Source organism: Trachurus trachurus (assembly GCF_905171665.1).
Source record: "Trachurus trachurus genome assembly, chromosome: 8".
Taxonomy (NCBI): domain Eukaryota; kingdom Metazoa; phylum Chordata; class Actinopteri; order Carangiformes; family Carangidae; genus Trachurus; species Trachurus trachurus.
In genome coordinates this window covers 25629869-25642135 of record NC_139905.1, presented here as the reverse complement: position 1 = coordinate 25642135, position 12267 = coordinate 25629869, and the positions used below count along the sequence as shown (strand labels likewise).

The following is a 12267-nucleotide window of genomic DNA, read 5'->3' as shown; positions in this document are numbered from 1 at the left end:
CTCTGACCTCTAATACCGGACCAGACCGGGTTAACAAAGGTGGTGGCAGCTTGACGTTACTCTAAACATCTTAAACAACAAAATTTATTACAATACATAATGTTAATAGGCTACATTTGTCATTTTGAAAATGATCACCAGTGAATCACCTAAACCGAACATTTTGGTATCCCGCAAAATGTCCCCATAAAGAAGCTGTGAGGCTTCATTCATCAGACAACTGGACACTACCAGCGACCTATCAAAGAATATCTTTGTTCTCATCGATCACGGAATATTTTGGAGATATGGATATTATTCCCCGCGCTCTGTTGCATCTCCGGGACATCTGCTCTGGGTTTGGACTTAGAGTGGACGCTGATACTGACACTGTTGTCGTTTCCTACGACGGGGAGCGAGTAACTGCGATTCCAGTCACTGCGCTGCTGAAGGTGGGTTGGAGGATCATGTCGAAACTTTGCAGCATAGTAGGCGTGGGATCAGACGCCCGGAGCACTGAGGTGTGACCATGGACCCGACATGGGAAACTCCGGAGTGTGCTGATTGGATTGGCTGAGAGACACCACCTGTGTGACGTCACCTGCCCCAGCCAACAGCTACAGACTCCGAAAAAAAAAACTTACAGCTGAGCTTTTTTTTTTCTTTTTTCCCTGCAAATTTTCCTCAACTATTGCACTATGAAGACAAAGATTAGAGTACTATCTGCTGGGACCTTTCTTCTTCGAGAACTTTCTGAGAGGAAGTGCTTCAACAGCATGGGAGGTGTTCTGTCATGGGAGGACATCGACAGCCTCACAGAATGTATCACTGAATACATCCCAACTTCTGTGTGGAAAACATTGTAGTGTAGGCCTACCCCAACAACAAACCATGGATGACTGCTGACAAAGGCTCTCCTGGAGGAGAAGAAGAGAGCCTTTAGGCCAGGAAACAGGGAGGAGCTGAAGGCTGTGCAGAGGGAGCAAAGTCCCCTGAAGTCCTGTTCCCACCAGCTCTGCACAGTGGTTGAGCACATCTGGTACCAGTGCCTCAGACTCCACATCCCAAGGATCTCAGCAGCTAGAGGCCGGTGGCAACATCCCACCTGATGAAGACCCTGGAGAGGCTGGTCCTGGTGCATCTCCCCCTCCTGACCCTACCTCCTACATAGAGCTCTTTCTCACCTGGAGAAACCTGGGCTGGGAGTACTGTGAGAGTCATGTTTTTTGATTTCTCTGGTGCTTTCAATTTAACAAAACCCCTTGATCCTGAGGGAGAAGCTTGAACTCTCAGGAGTGGACCATCACCTAACATCATGGATCCTGGACTGTCTCACTAACCGTCCACAGTCTGTGTGTCTGACACGGTTGTCTGCCGCACGGGGGCCCCACAGGGGACGGTCCTGGCTCCGTTCCTCCTCCTCACCCTTTACACTGCAGACCTCCATCACAACACACCCACCTGTGACCTGCACAAGTTCTCTGGTGACTCTGCCATCGTCGGCCTCACTACAGATGAGGATGTACAGAGAACTGATTGGGGACTTTGTAGACTGGTGCCTGAATCACCTCCAGATCAATGTGGGGAAGACTAAAGGGCTGGTGGTGGATTACCGCAGGTGTAAAAACCCATCTCCCTCACCGGGGAACATTCAGGGAAGGGACTTTGAGATGTTATTGCTATTTGCTATTTATTATCAGTGCTATACATTTCTTTGCTGTTGTCTGCTGCTGCAACTTTGTAAATTTCCCCACTGTGGGACGAATAGAGGATTATTTTATCTTATCTTATCAACGGTGTGTGATCACAAACTCTGTGGAGTGGGGAATGCTGTGGATCAAAGTGGAACATGAATGAACTTTTATATTGACAAGTGTAAACACACACAACCTGGGACTACACACACTGACCCAGACTTGTCTTCTCTCTGTCTGATTTGTTGGAGCTGTTGGAACCATTTCATGTAAAGTTTATGGTTGTGAGCTGAATACATTTTGCATTATTGACATTAAAGAATTACAGATGTCATGTATACCTTGTCTGTCTTTTCTTATAGAACTGAACCAATGAGCCTTAAATGTGCTGTGTTTTATTCCTGCTGTTTTATATGAAGTTTCCAGTGTGAGTGAAGGCTCCAGGACTATTTGCTTTGCAACTGTCCTTTACATTGTACAATACAATACAAAAAGCTTGATAAACATATGATAAGAAATATAAAATAATCCCAGTTTAGATGGGCAGACCATGTGGAAAGTATTTACTGGTTAGCAGGAGAGACTTTAGTGATTTCCTAAATTGTTGTAAAGATAAATCAAAAATAATGTACAGGTAATAAATTCCATATTCTTGGCCCACGATAAAGTATACAGAACTGTGATTGAGAGGTACAATAATATTGGGTTCTAAGGTGACATGAGTTACGTGTGGAATAGGTGTGAAATTGATAGTTGTATGCAAATATATAAGGAAAAGATGATGGAAGGAGTTTTTTTAAGGAACCATAAACAAATAAACCAATCTGAAGATGATTCACTTTGATAAACACTGAGGATACCAGACTGAAGGAATAGAGGCTGTGAAGAATGTCTTTGATAAGCACAGCTTATTATTCTTACTGCTCTTTTCTGAAGCTGGTATATGGGCTTGAGTTCAGTTTGGTAAGTGCTGGCCCAGATGATGTTACAATAATTTATATATGGATAAACCATTGCATAATATAACATAATGGCAACCTCGGTGTTGTCTAATATGAGGTTTCCAGGACAAAGATTCATCAAGCAGTGACTTCAAAAAAAATAACCATCAGTAGATTAATGACGTTCCCACTAAAATTTTGGTTTGCCTGAATACAGGAGTGGGGGATATATTTTGAGATATATTCAGTAGAGGCCTTGCAAGATTCTATATATTAAAGGAAACCAACTGGTAATCATATACTGGGGACTACCAGCGACACCTTACAAAGAATATTTTTCTCAATGATCACTGAATATTTTGGAAAAATGCATATTCCCCGCGCTCTGTTCCAACTCTGCTCAAACATCTGCTCAAACATCTGCTCTGGGTTTGGACTCAGAGTGGACGCTGATGCTGATCAGCTCAATGTTGTCGTTACCTACGACGGACTGCAAGTAGCTGTGATTCCAGTCAGTGTGCTGCTGAAGGTGGTTTGGAAAATGATTTGGAAACTTATTTCCAAATTTAGCAGCATAGTAGGCGTGGGATCAGACGGGCGGAGCAGTTCCTCTGGGTGGATTATTGAGGTGTGACCATGGACTGGCCACGGGAAACACTGGAGTGTGATGCTGATTGGATTGGCTGAGACGTCACCTGCCCCAGCCAACAGCTCCAGGTTGAATCAGACTCTTTTCATGTTACTCATCAACGGTGTGTGTTCACAAACTCAGTGGAGTGAAGGACGCCGCCGATCAGAGTGAAACAAGAAAGAAGTTCCAACAACTTTTCATACTGACAAGAGTCAACACACACAACCTGGGACCACACACCCTGACCCGGACTTGTCTTCTCTCTGTCAGATTTGTTGGAACAATTTCATGCAAAGTGTATGGTTGTGACCTCAATACATATTGTATTATTGACATTAAAGAATTACAGATGTCATTTATACCTTGTCTGTCTTTTCTTATAGAACTGAACCAATGAGCCTTAAAGGTCCTGTGTTTTATCCCTGCTGTTTTATATGAAGTTTCCAGTGGGAGCCAATCAGAGTGAGGGCTCCAGGACTCTTTTCTTTGCAACTGCCCTTCTTTGATGTCCTTTACGCTGAAAAATTCAAGAATGTATTTTATATAAGAGACCAAAGAAAAGAAAAGAAAAGTAATTATGGTAGCTTACTCATTAACGTTGTGTGTTCACAAACTCAGTGGGGTAATCTCAACTATCACACTAGGAAACCTGGCAATCTCATAAAATGCCCTTTGTCACCGTAGGCTGACTGCTGGTTCACCGAAACATGGAGGGTCACTTGTGAAATAAAGGACAGGATGAAGCTGTCACATTGAAGACATCATGGAGATGACATGGCAGAAACAGAGACTCAACACCAACACTCTTCTTTTATTTCAGAAAAATAGTAGTTGAGTTGAGAGATTACAGCGGTGGTGAGCCTTGTGCTGACGTCAGTACATTAATGGTCCCCTCAAACTAAACAAATGGAAGAGAACTTCATTGTTATTGGTACAAAATAACAAATATCTGTCACATAGCCTCTTCATACAGCATAGTACTGTACTGTAAGCATTAAAAAACAACATTGGTATTGGTTAAAAATGAATTAGACAAATTAAAAGTAAAATATAAACAATATATATTTGAAGAGCTTTTCTAGCTTTATCTTTGTGGCTGAACTATAATTCCAATGTCAGCAGGAAACTGTGATAGGAGCTGTTTAATGTGAGTGTTTGCAATAATACAAATGATCTAAAAAGGTGAGAACTTTCACTGTAAAGATTCATGTCATAATGAGTAAAATTGTGACATCTAGTGGACAGAAACTGTATCTGCTGTGTGAACACGTCATACCTCATCCTAAGGTTTACAGTCCAGTAACAACATCAGCTTTTGCTGCAGGTCTGATCAACTAGTGAACATAAAATGTCTTTGAACTGTGCACAATGAAATCAGGTGCATGCAGTAGCACTTGCAGTAAACAGAACTTTAGATATTATAGTCTATTTGCATAACTTTTTTAAAAGAAAAAAAGTACAGTTAATGATGCAAAGCCCGCGAAGCCAGTTAAGACAGACAACTCAAACTGCGCCCATCCTGATCAGCTGCAGCTTTGTTCTCATTTCGGGGTTGTCTGACTGAACTCAGTTATATTGCACAAAGGTTTGCACTACACAGATAATATTACACAGTTTAGGGTGTTATATTGCACATGTAGCCTACAGGACACACTTGGGTTACGTACTTCCTGTATTTCCTGTATTGTTTGAGGAAAGCAGAGCTGGATCAAGTACCCGTCCAAAAGTGAAACTCACTTCACAAGATCAGCTGCCATCATTCAATCTACTGGTTACAATATCTGTTTCAGCTTGGTTCTCAGAAAAATGCAAAAATAAATAGGCCTAAATAAAATAAAGGCTTTTGTCTTCCTGGAAAATCCATCAAAGCATCCACTGACAGTAATTTGATATAGCTAATATACAAACTTTCTCTGTCTATCACAGCAAAACACACTTTGGTGCATAAATCTGTAACCATGATGACACTGCCCATACCAGATGATTCAGATTGTTGACTTAACTTAATTTTCTTCTTTCTGACACTGTGGGCCGGGCTGGTCTGTAGAAGAAAAGCAAAGTCTTCACACGCACACATGCACACTCACCACCACATACAGAGCAGAAGAAGGGAAAAGGGGAGATATAGCAGGTTCATACTTTGGTTATGACTTTTACATTGGGGACTCAAGCTTGCGCCATTATCAGCTCAAAATCTCCTGAAACTTGTTGCAGAAAATCCTCTTCTGCCCCCACTTTCGTGTGATATGCGCACAGATTTCTGTGGATGTCAGGCCTGGTTTTGCCATGTCTGAAATCATATCTGAGTAGGCTATGGCTCCAAAGATGTTTGGCCTACAGAACCACAGGCACTGTAGTGCTCACTGGCACTCAACATCCAGTGTCAAAATATGGGGGAAAAAAGTGTTTTGGGTCTGTTTATTTGTTCCTGTTGACTGGTAATTTTATTTTTTTATTATGTGAACTAAATTGTTCTTTGACACTCAAAAAGAAGAACGCTTTGTGTTTCTTTTTCTTTCTTCTTTAAAATCCCATTCATCAAAAGATACACTGTCCTTTTTAGAGGATCGTTTTCAAACAAGAAGAACTTGTGTCTTGTTTTGATGACGTCAGATGTGCCTCTTCCGCTCCTGCTCGCGGCAGTAAACATGGCGAGCAGCTAGCGGTGCCGTTGTGTGCATTCAATCCTGAAGGGTTTGGGTTTTTCTTTCAGGGCATAAGCACTACTTTTTTTATATAAACTTTTGGTATCCGGGGGTGCGTGAGTAGGGCGTTACGCTCTACGGCTTTTATTTGAATAAAAGGTAAAGTCTGGTTTCACCTTTGTGCTTTTATCGATGCTAACGCGGCCCTAGCTACAAGTGCATGCTAACGCTCCCAGCTAACTTGGCTGACAAACGCAGCCTGACCAGCTAACACTGAGGTTTCTGCTACAGGGAGTCAGACTTGTGCTTTATGATTTCTGTCTGCCACTTGGAGCATCTGCGGCTGTGCTTAACAACTCTAAGACTAGCTTTCCGTTTTGGATAACTTACTCATTGACTGCATGTTACCTTGTTAGCTAGCAGTAGCTAATCGTCACATTCAGAATGCGTACAGTTCTGTCTATGCTGCTAAATTACTCTTTTATGTGTCACAGAGCTCCAATTTTACCACGAACTATATAAACCTAAATGCCAAATCTATGCTTAAGTTAAATAAATGAACTAAGTACACCGAACCGAGTTTTCTCTGAATGATGCTCTGAGTCTGGGACATCAACTAGAGACGTCCTCGACTTGAGAGTGAATTACAAATACTGTAACGTTAGCCATATCGTAAACGTGCGCAGGATCTCGGGGGCTTGAATGTCAACATTTTTCACCTGTGATTTTAATATTTGACAGGGTGAAGGAGACGTACCGGCAAAATGGGGCGACGTTCAACCTCCTCCACCAAGAGTGGGAAGTTTATGAACCCCACCGACCAGGCTAGTAAGTACCGACTGTCACCCAGAGCTGGTTCCTCTGGCGCCTCCGTGCTGTACAACACCTGAATAATCTATTATTGCAATATGTCAGATCTATAACGTGCACATGTTCTCCATCTCTCCTACAGGGAAAGAAGCCAGGAAAAGGGAGTTGAAAAAGGTATTCATTGTCTTGAAATATAGTGTGTCTCCTTGAAGACAGCTGTTAAGTAATTGTGTTTTTAACATGCTGCTTTGTTTGTGAATCCTGCTAGAACAAGAAGCAGAGAATGATGGTGAGAGCGGCGGTGCTGAAGATGAAGGACCCCAGACAGATCATCAGAGACATGGAGAAGCTGGATGAGATGGGTGAGGGGGCTGAAAATGTCTAATTCCGTTGTCATGAAATTTTGTGTACTTCAAAAAGTTTTTTGTCTACTATTCTTAGTGATCATACTGTAAAATTAGATGGCATTTCTAACTTTAGAGGTCCCATAATGTATAAAGCAACTCGGTATCTTATATCACTGTACTCACCACTCTGAAGTACTTCAGATTTTCTGGTATTTTTATTCAATCACTATGGGAACAGCCAGCCAATCTGACCATCTTTTCTAATTCACCATTCTTGTTGAGATGTTTTTAAAAAAAATTTGTACTTCAAACCGCAAAAATATCTTTAGGACTTTTAACAAATATTTAAGTAGAAACAGAAATCTTTAAAATATGGCTCCTTTGAATAAGTTGCATACTTTTTTCAGAATGGTCAGTCATTTCTACTGTCATCTTTCTAAAGTTTGTACTACTTCTTCCTTGTGCCGGCGTTTTTTTTTTTTTCAAATAACCCACGACTGGTCAAAGGTTCGATGTTCAATGTTGTAACTCATATTCACCAGTTCCCTGTTTGGCAGAGGCGTAGAGCTACCGGGTCATAATTGTAGTGTAATCTTGGTCAGTTTCTAACAAATCATAATAAAGCTTTGTTGTATCGCTTTGAACAGAATTCAACCCAGTTCAGCAGCCCCTGTTGAATGAGAAGGTGTTGAGGGACAAGAGGAAGAAGCTTCGTGAGACATTTGAACGCATCGTCCGACTCTATGAGAGAGAGAATCCTGACACCTACAAGGAGCTACGCAAACTAGAATTGGACTACGAGACCAAACGAGGGCAGCTTGCTCTCTACTTTGACTCAGTTAAAGTGAGTTTGTGTGTGTGTTTATATGCATTTTCATGTCTTTGTATTCACTGACTGTACTTATCAAGGAATTTGTATTAATTTGTGTTCACTTGTGAAAATGAGAATATAGTATGGACAGTTCTGTAATACTTGGTCGGTCTGAGATATAGTAACACATCTTAACCATCAGCAGGTTGTGCCTTTTCTGCAGTTAGTATCTAGTATTGTGGTGATTGTTTATTATAATGTGTGTGTCGTGTCCTGTTTTTCAGAATGCAGAGTCAGTGGAGGTTGACAGCATCCCTTTACCAGATATGCCTCACGCCCCCTCCAATATCCACATCCAGGACATCCCACTACCAGGGGCTCAGCCTCCCTCCATACTGAAGAAGAGTTCCACTTTTGGGTAGGCCTTGAGCTGTATATAGCTGTCTGCGACTAAGCCTGAAGTAAAGTCAGCTGTTTTGTACTGATGTACTTGTCTTTCCTTGTATCTCTCAGTAAAGGACCTCTCTCTGCGTCCTCTGGACCAGTGTTGGCAACAGTACCTGGTGTCCCACGTTTACCTCCCGGGAAGAAGCCCCCTGGGCCTCCACCTGGACCCCCACCTCCACAGGTCCTAGCACTGTACGGCATTCCTTCTCGACGACCTTACGGCACAGACTCAGGTAACCTGGATGCATGATCAATTACCTATAATTGCTCATTTTCATAATCATAATAATACTTTTATACAATTCTAATTCCTGCCCATTCCTCTTAACTAATATTTACTCCGTTTACCCCCCACTCAGAGCCTTCCATTCCTGGCTTAGAAAAGGAGTCTGCGATGGAGTTGGGAAGAGATCGGGATAGTGGCAGTGAAAGCGATAGAGATCGTGAGGATATGGACGATGATGACAGCGATTCTGAAGAGGACAGCGAAGAAGAGAGGGACGAAGGGGGAGACGGCGACCAGAGAATGATTATGGACAGGCAGGATGATGGGAGGGACCGAGAGGAGGATAGAAATGACAGGCATGCTGGTGAGTGTCTGAGTTTCTTCAGCAGGCACTCTGCATTAACAGCTTGAAATCATTGTGTAAAAATTGTACTGATTTAGATTTTTTTCCCCCTTACACTAATAATCTCTTTTGCTGTTAATATGTTTATGTCCAAATGCTTTAGGTCGCAGTGTACGTTTCGCAGATATGCCTCCGGAGGCGCCCCGCGAAGGAAAGAGGAAGAAGAAGAGGCTGGTGAAAAAAACCAAAGCCATTACCCCTCTGCAGGCCATGATGTTAAGGATGGCAGGTATGACAGTTTAACAGTGACACTGCTGTTTATGATATTTACTAAGTTAGCACACTGTGTACTCGTATTGCTGACGGTGTGACATGGTGTTGTTGCTTTTCCTCTCAGGTCAGTCAGTCCCTGAAGATGAGGAGGAAGAAGAGGTGGAGGAGGAATACACAGATGAGTCTGACAGCTCAGACATTGAGGACAGGGGACCGCCGGGGGACAGCCAGCCCCACCTCATGGCCAATCAGCGTCTGCCCCCTCCTACTGGGCCAGTGGGACAGCAAGGGCCTCCGCACATGCAAGGTCCACCAATGACCGGTCCCCCACCACTGGGCCCCCCCCCAGCTCCTCCAATGAGGCCTCCTGGTCCACCCTCAGGCCCGCCTCCTGGCCCACCACCAGGTTAGATACATATTCCGAAATTCTAACTGCTTCTCTAACTTGACCTGGATAGTGGAATAAAACATTTGACATATTCTGATATCTTAAGGCGCTCCACCATTCTTGAGACCTCCTGGGATGCCCGGACCTGGAGGCATGAGGGGTCCGATGCCTCGTCTTCTGCCGCCTGGACCTCCACCAGGTCGACCCCCCGGCCCCCCGCCGGGCCCACCCCCTGGTCTGCCTCCAGGCCCCCCACCACGTGGACCCCCTCCCAGACTACCACCCCCAGCACCGCCAGGTAAATATCACATGCTGGGTAAACAGCAAAATCATGTCACGCAAAACCAGAAATTTATTCTGAATGCCGTTGCCAAAAATCAGAACAACGAAAGCAGTGAAATTAAACCTTTCTATATAATATTCAATTATGTAAGAATGATTGATGTGCTAACTGCTGGAAAAAGCTTAAAGCCTCAGTGTGTAATATTGGGCTTAAACCGTGACATCCAGCATTCAGATTCTAGATTGCAGCGTTTGCTCGCGCACCCCTCCCGTCGGCAAAGTGACGGTGGCCGCCGAGGACAAACACGTTTGCGAACTAACTGCTAACTGATAACAGTATCTTTGACCAATTACTATTGGTTTCTATTGTTTGTTTGTTTTGTTTTTTAACACATGCAGACCACTCGTGCCTCCAGTCGAATTTCACAGCAGAAAAAAGTTACACAGGTGGACTTACAGTATGTGCCAGTTACACAGTGCGCCCCCATGAAGGAAGATCAGAGGACAAACATAATTGGACATAGATGCGGTGTGCATCACCTGTAACAGCGGCGCTGCTAAAAAAAAACTGACACTTTTTCATTTGTATGCGATTGTGATTAGACTTCGGTAAATACGTATTTATCAAGCAATATTTGATTTTTGCTAAAAGCCAAATAGGTTACACACTGTCCCTTTAACTTTTCACTAACTCTGCCACCCTGACAGCGATATATGTACAAAAGAAACAACACAAAGCAAAAATCTGGTTTAATTGAGCATTATCATTTTAACAACCGTAAGCACCAGGTAAAATGAGTAAACTGCAGCTGAACTACTAGTATTAGCAGGGCTATGAGAAGCTTTGATTGTCAAAATATGATAATCGGGACAGCCCTACTCACCTGTGACATTGTGTTGAGTTGACTGAACCAAAGCAGACCATCTGACCTGTGGTCAACAGAAGGATTATGCCTCTCCTGTAATTGTAACATAAAACAAAAATATATTTTAAATCTTCCATTTATCTTCTTACAGGTATCCCACCTCCTCCTCCAAGAGCAGGAGGACCACCACGTCCACTCGCCCCACCTCTCTCCCTCTTCCCTCCGCCGCTCAACTCCAACGTCCTCAGTGCTCCTCCCAGCATCGTCCAGCGGCAAAAGGGCTCAGGATCCAACCAGGACAATTCCCAGGGCAACATGCCACCCCCTGCCATGCCCATGCGACCAGGTGTCATGCAGATGCCTCCTCCCCCAGGGACGGCTGCAGCTCCCTCGGGCAACAATCCAGGCAACAACCCGCCCGGCCACCACCACGCAGCCACCATCGAAAAGCGAGCGAACATCACCTCCGTTGCAGCCGCGGGAGGCAACATGGCAGCAGGCGCCGGTTCCGGTGGAGCTACCATCTCTGCCAAACCTCAGATTATCAATCCGAAGGCGGAGGTCACACGCTTTGTGCCCACGGCGCTCAGGGTGCGTAGGGACAAGAGTGGGGCAATGCCCGGGGCAGCTGCAGGACCTCTGGAGAAAGGAGGGGGTGGCATTTCTGGAAGGAGGGGGGATGACGGCCTTGGAGGTGGACAACAGAAACAACAGGCAACAGCTGCTCAGATGGGCTTGGTCAACCCGGTCCAGATGGGCGCTGTGCCTCAGTCCAACATGAAGACTAAGGACCAGGTGTATGAAGCCTTCATGAGGGAGATGGAGGGACTCCTCTGAAAAACTAAGAGGACACTGGCAGCAATGTTCAACGTGGCGCTCTGAACAGCAGGAGTGTTTTAGTTTTGTGTGTTTTCTTTGCTGAGTAGTAGAGGTAGCCGTCCTCATGACATACAGCTAGATCTGCTCTCCTTTAGCAAACCAAGGAAGGCTGCCCCCCTCTCAGCAGTGGTCTCAGCAGGCTCATCGTCAATTGATTCGGAGTATTATTTGTTGTATCTGGAGAGAATGTGAATTTGATTAACATACTTGATATGATTATTTTGCTAATTGGAAACATTGGGATTTTTTGCTATTCCATCAGGCAACTGGCCAAAAACACTATGCTAGGCACTGGAAAAATGCCAGACTGTCACATCCTATCGTTTTTTTTGTCCAGCCAGCAGTTTGTCAGCTGGCATGACATGATAGAAAGTTTTTTTTTTAATATTGTTTTTAAGTCTGTTCATTTTATCTGTGATCTCCTAAACATGTTGGACATCAAAATGTGTGAAATGTTTGTTAACCAGACAGAATACATGTTTGAAAATGTTTCCCCTGCAGCTAAATAAATACTTCAGAAACTGTTTTTTTTCTTTTTCTTTTTTTTTTTTTTACCACACGTGTGATGTAATGCAGAAGACAATATACAGTTGTGTTCAAAATAATAGCAGTCTGACATCACTTGCAAGATAAATCACTGATTTTGTTAAAATTTCAACTTTTTTTTTCTTCAAATGTTTCTAGAAGGTTTAGTAAAGGTATAGA

At 43.6% G+C, this 12267-nt stretch overlaps 1 protein-coding gene across 1 annotated transcript; it reads left to right on the top strand.

The window, feature by feature from the left end:
- The first annotated feature begins 5865 nt into the window (after positions 1–5865).
- On the top strand, positions 5866–12061 carry wbp11 (WW domain binding protein 11). Its single transcript, XM_083976644.1, has 12 exons — positions 5866–6049; positions 6632–6718; positions 6843–6874; positions 6969–7062; positions 7695–7891; positions 8143–8276; positions 8372–8538; positions 8665–8895; positions 9038–9163; positions 9272–9553; positions 9642–9833; positions 10835–12061. The coding sequence occupies exons 2-12, from the start codon at positions 6655–6657 to the stop codon at positions 11518–11520; spliced, it is 2205 nt and encodes a 734-aa protein (XP_083832770.1). The 5' UTR covers positions 5866–6049; positions 6632–6654; the 3' UTR covers positions 11521–12061.
- The last annotated feature ends 206 nt before the right edge of the window (positions 12062–12267 follow it).

Excerpts from the sequence above, each read along its gene's own strand:
- wbp11 (XM_083976644.1), top strand. The coding sequence starts at position 6,655 with ATGGGGCGACGTTCAACCTCCTCCACCAAGAGTGGGAAGTTTATGAAC. Across the intron at positions 7,063-7,694 it reads GGAGAAGCTGGATGAGATGG|AATTCAACCCAGTTCAGCAG; the intron begins GTGAGGGGGCTG and ends CGCTTTGAACAG. Across the intron at positions 9,164-9,271 it reads CATGATGTTAAGGATGGCAG|GTCAGTCAGTCCCTGAAGAT; the intron begins GTATGACAGTTT and ends TTTTCCTCTCAG.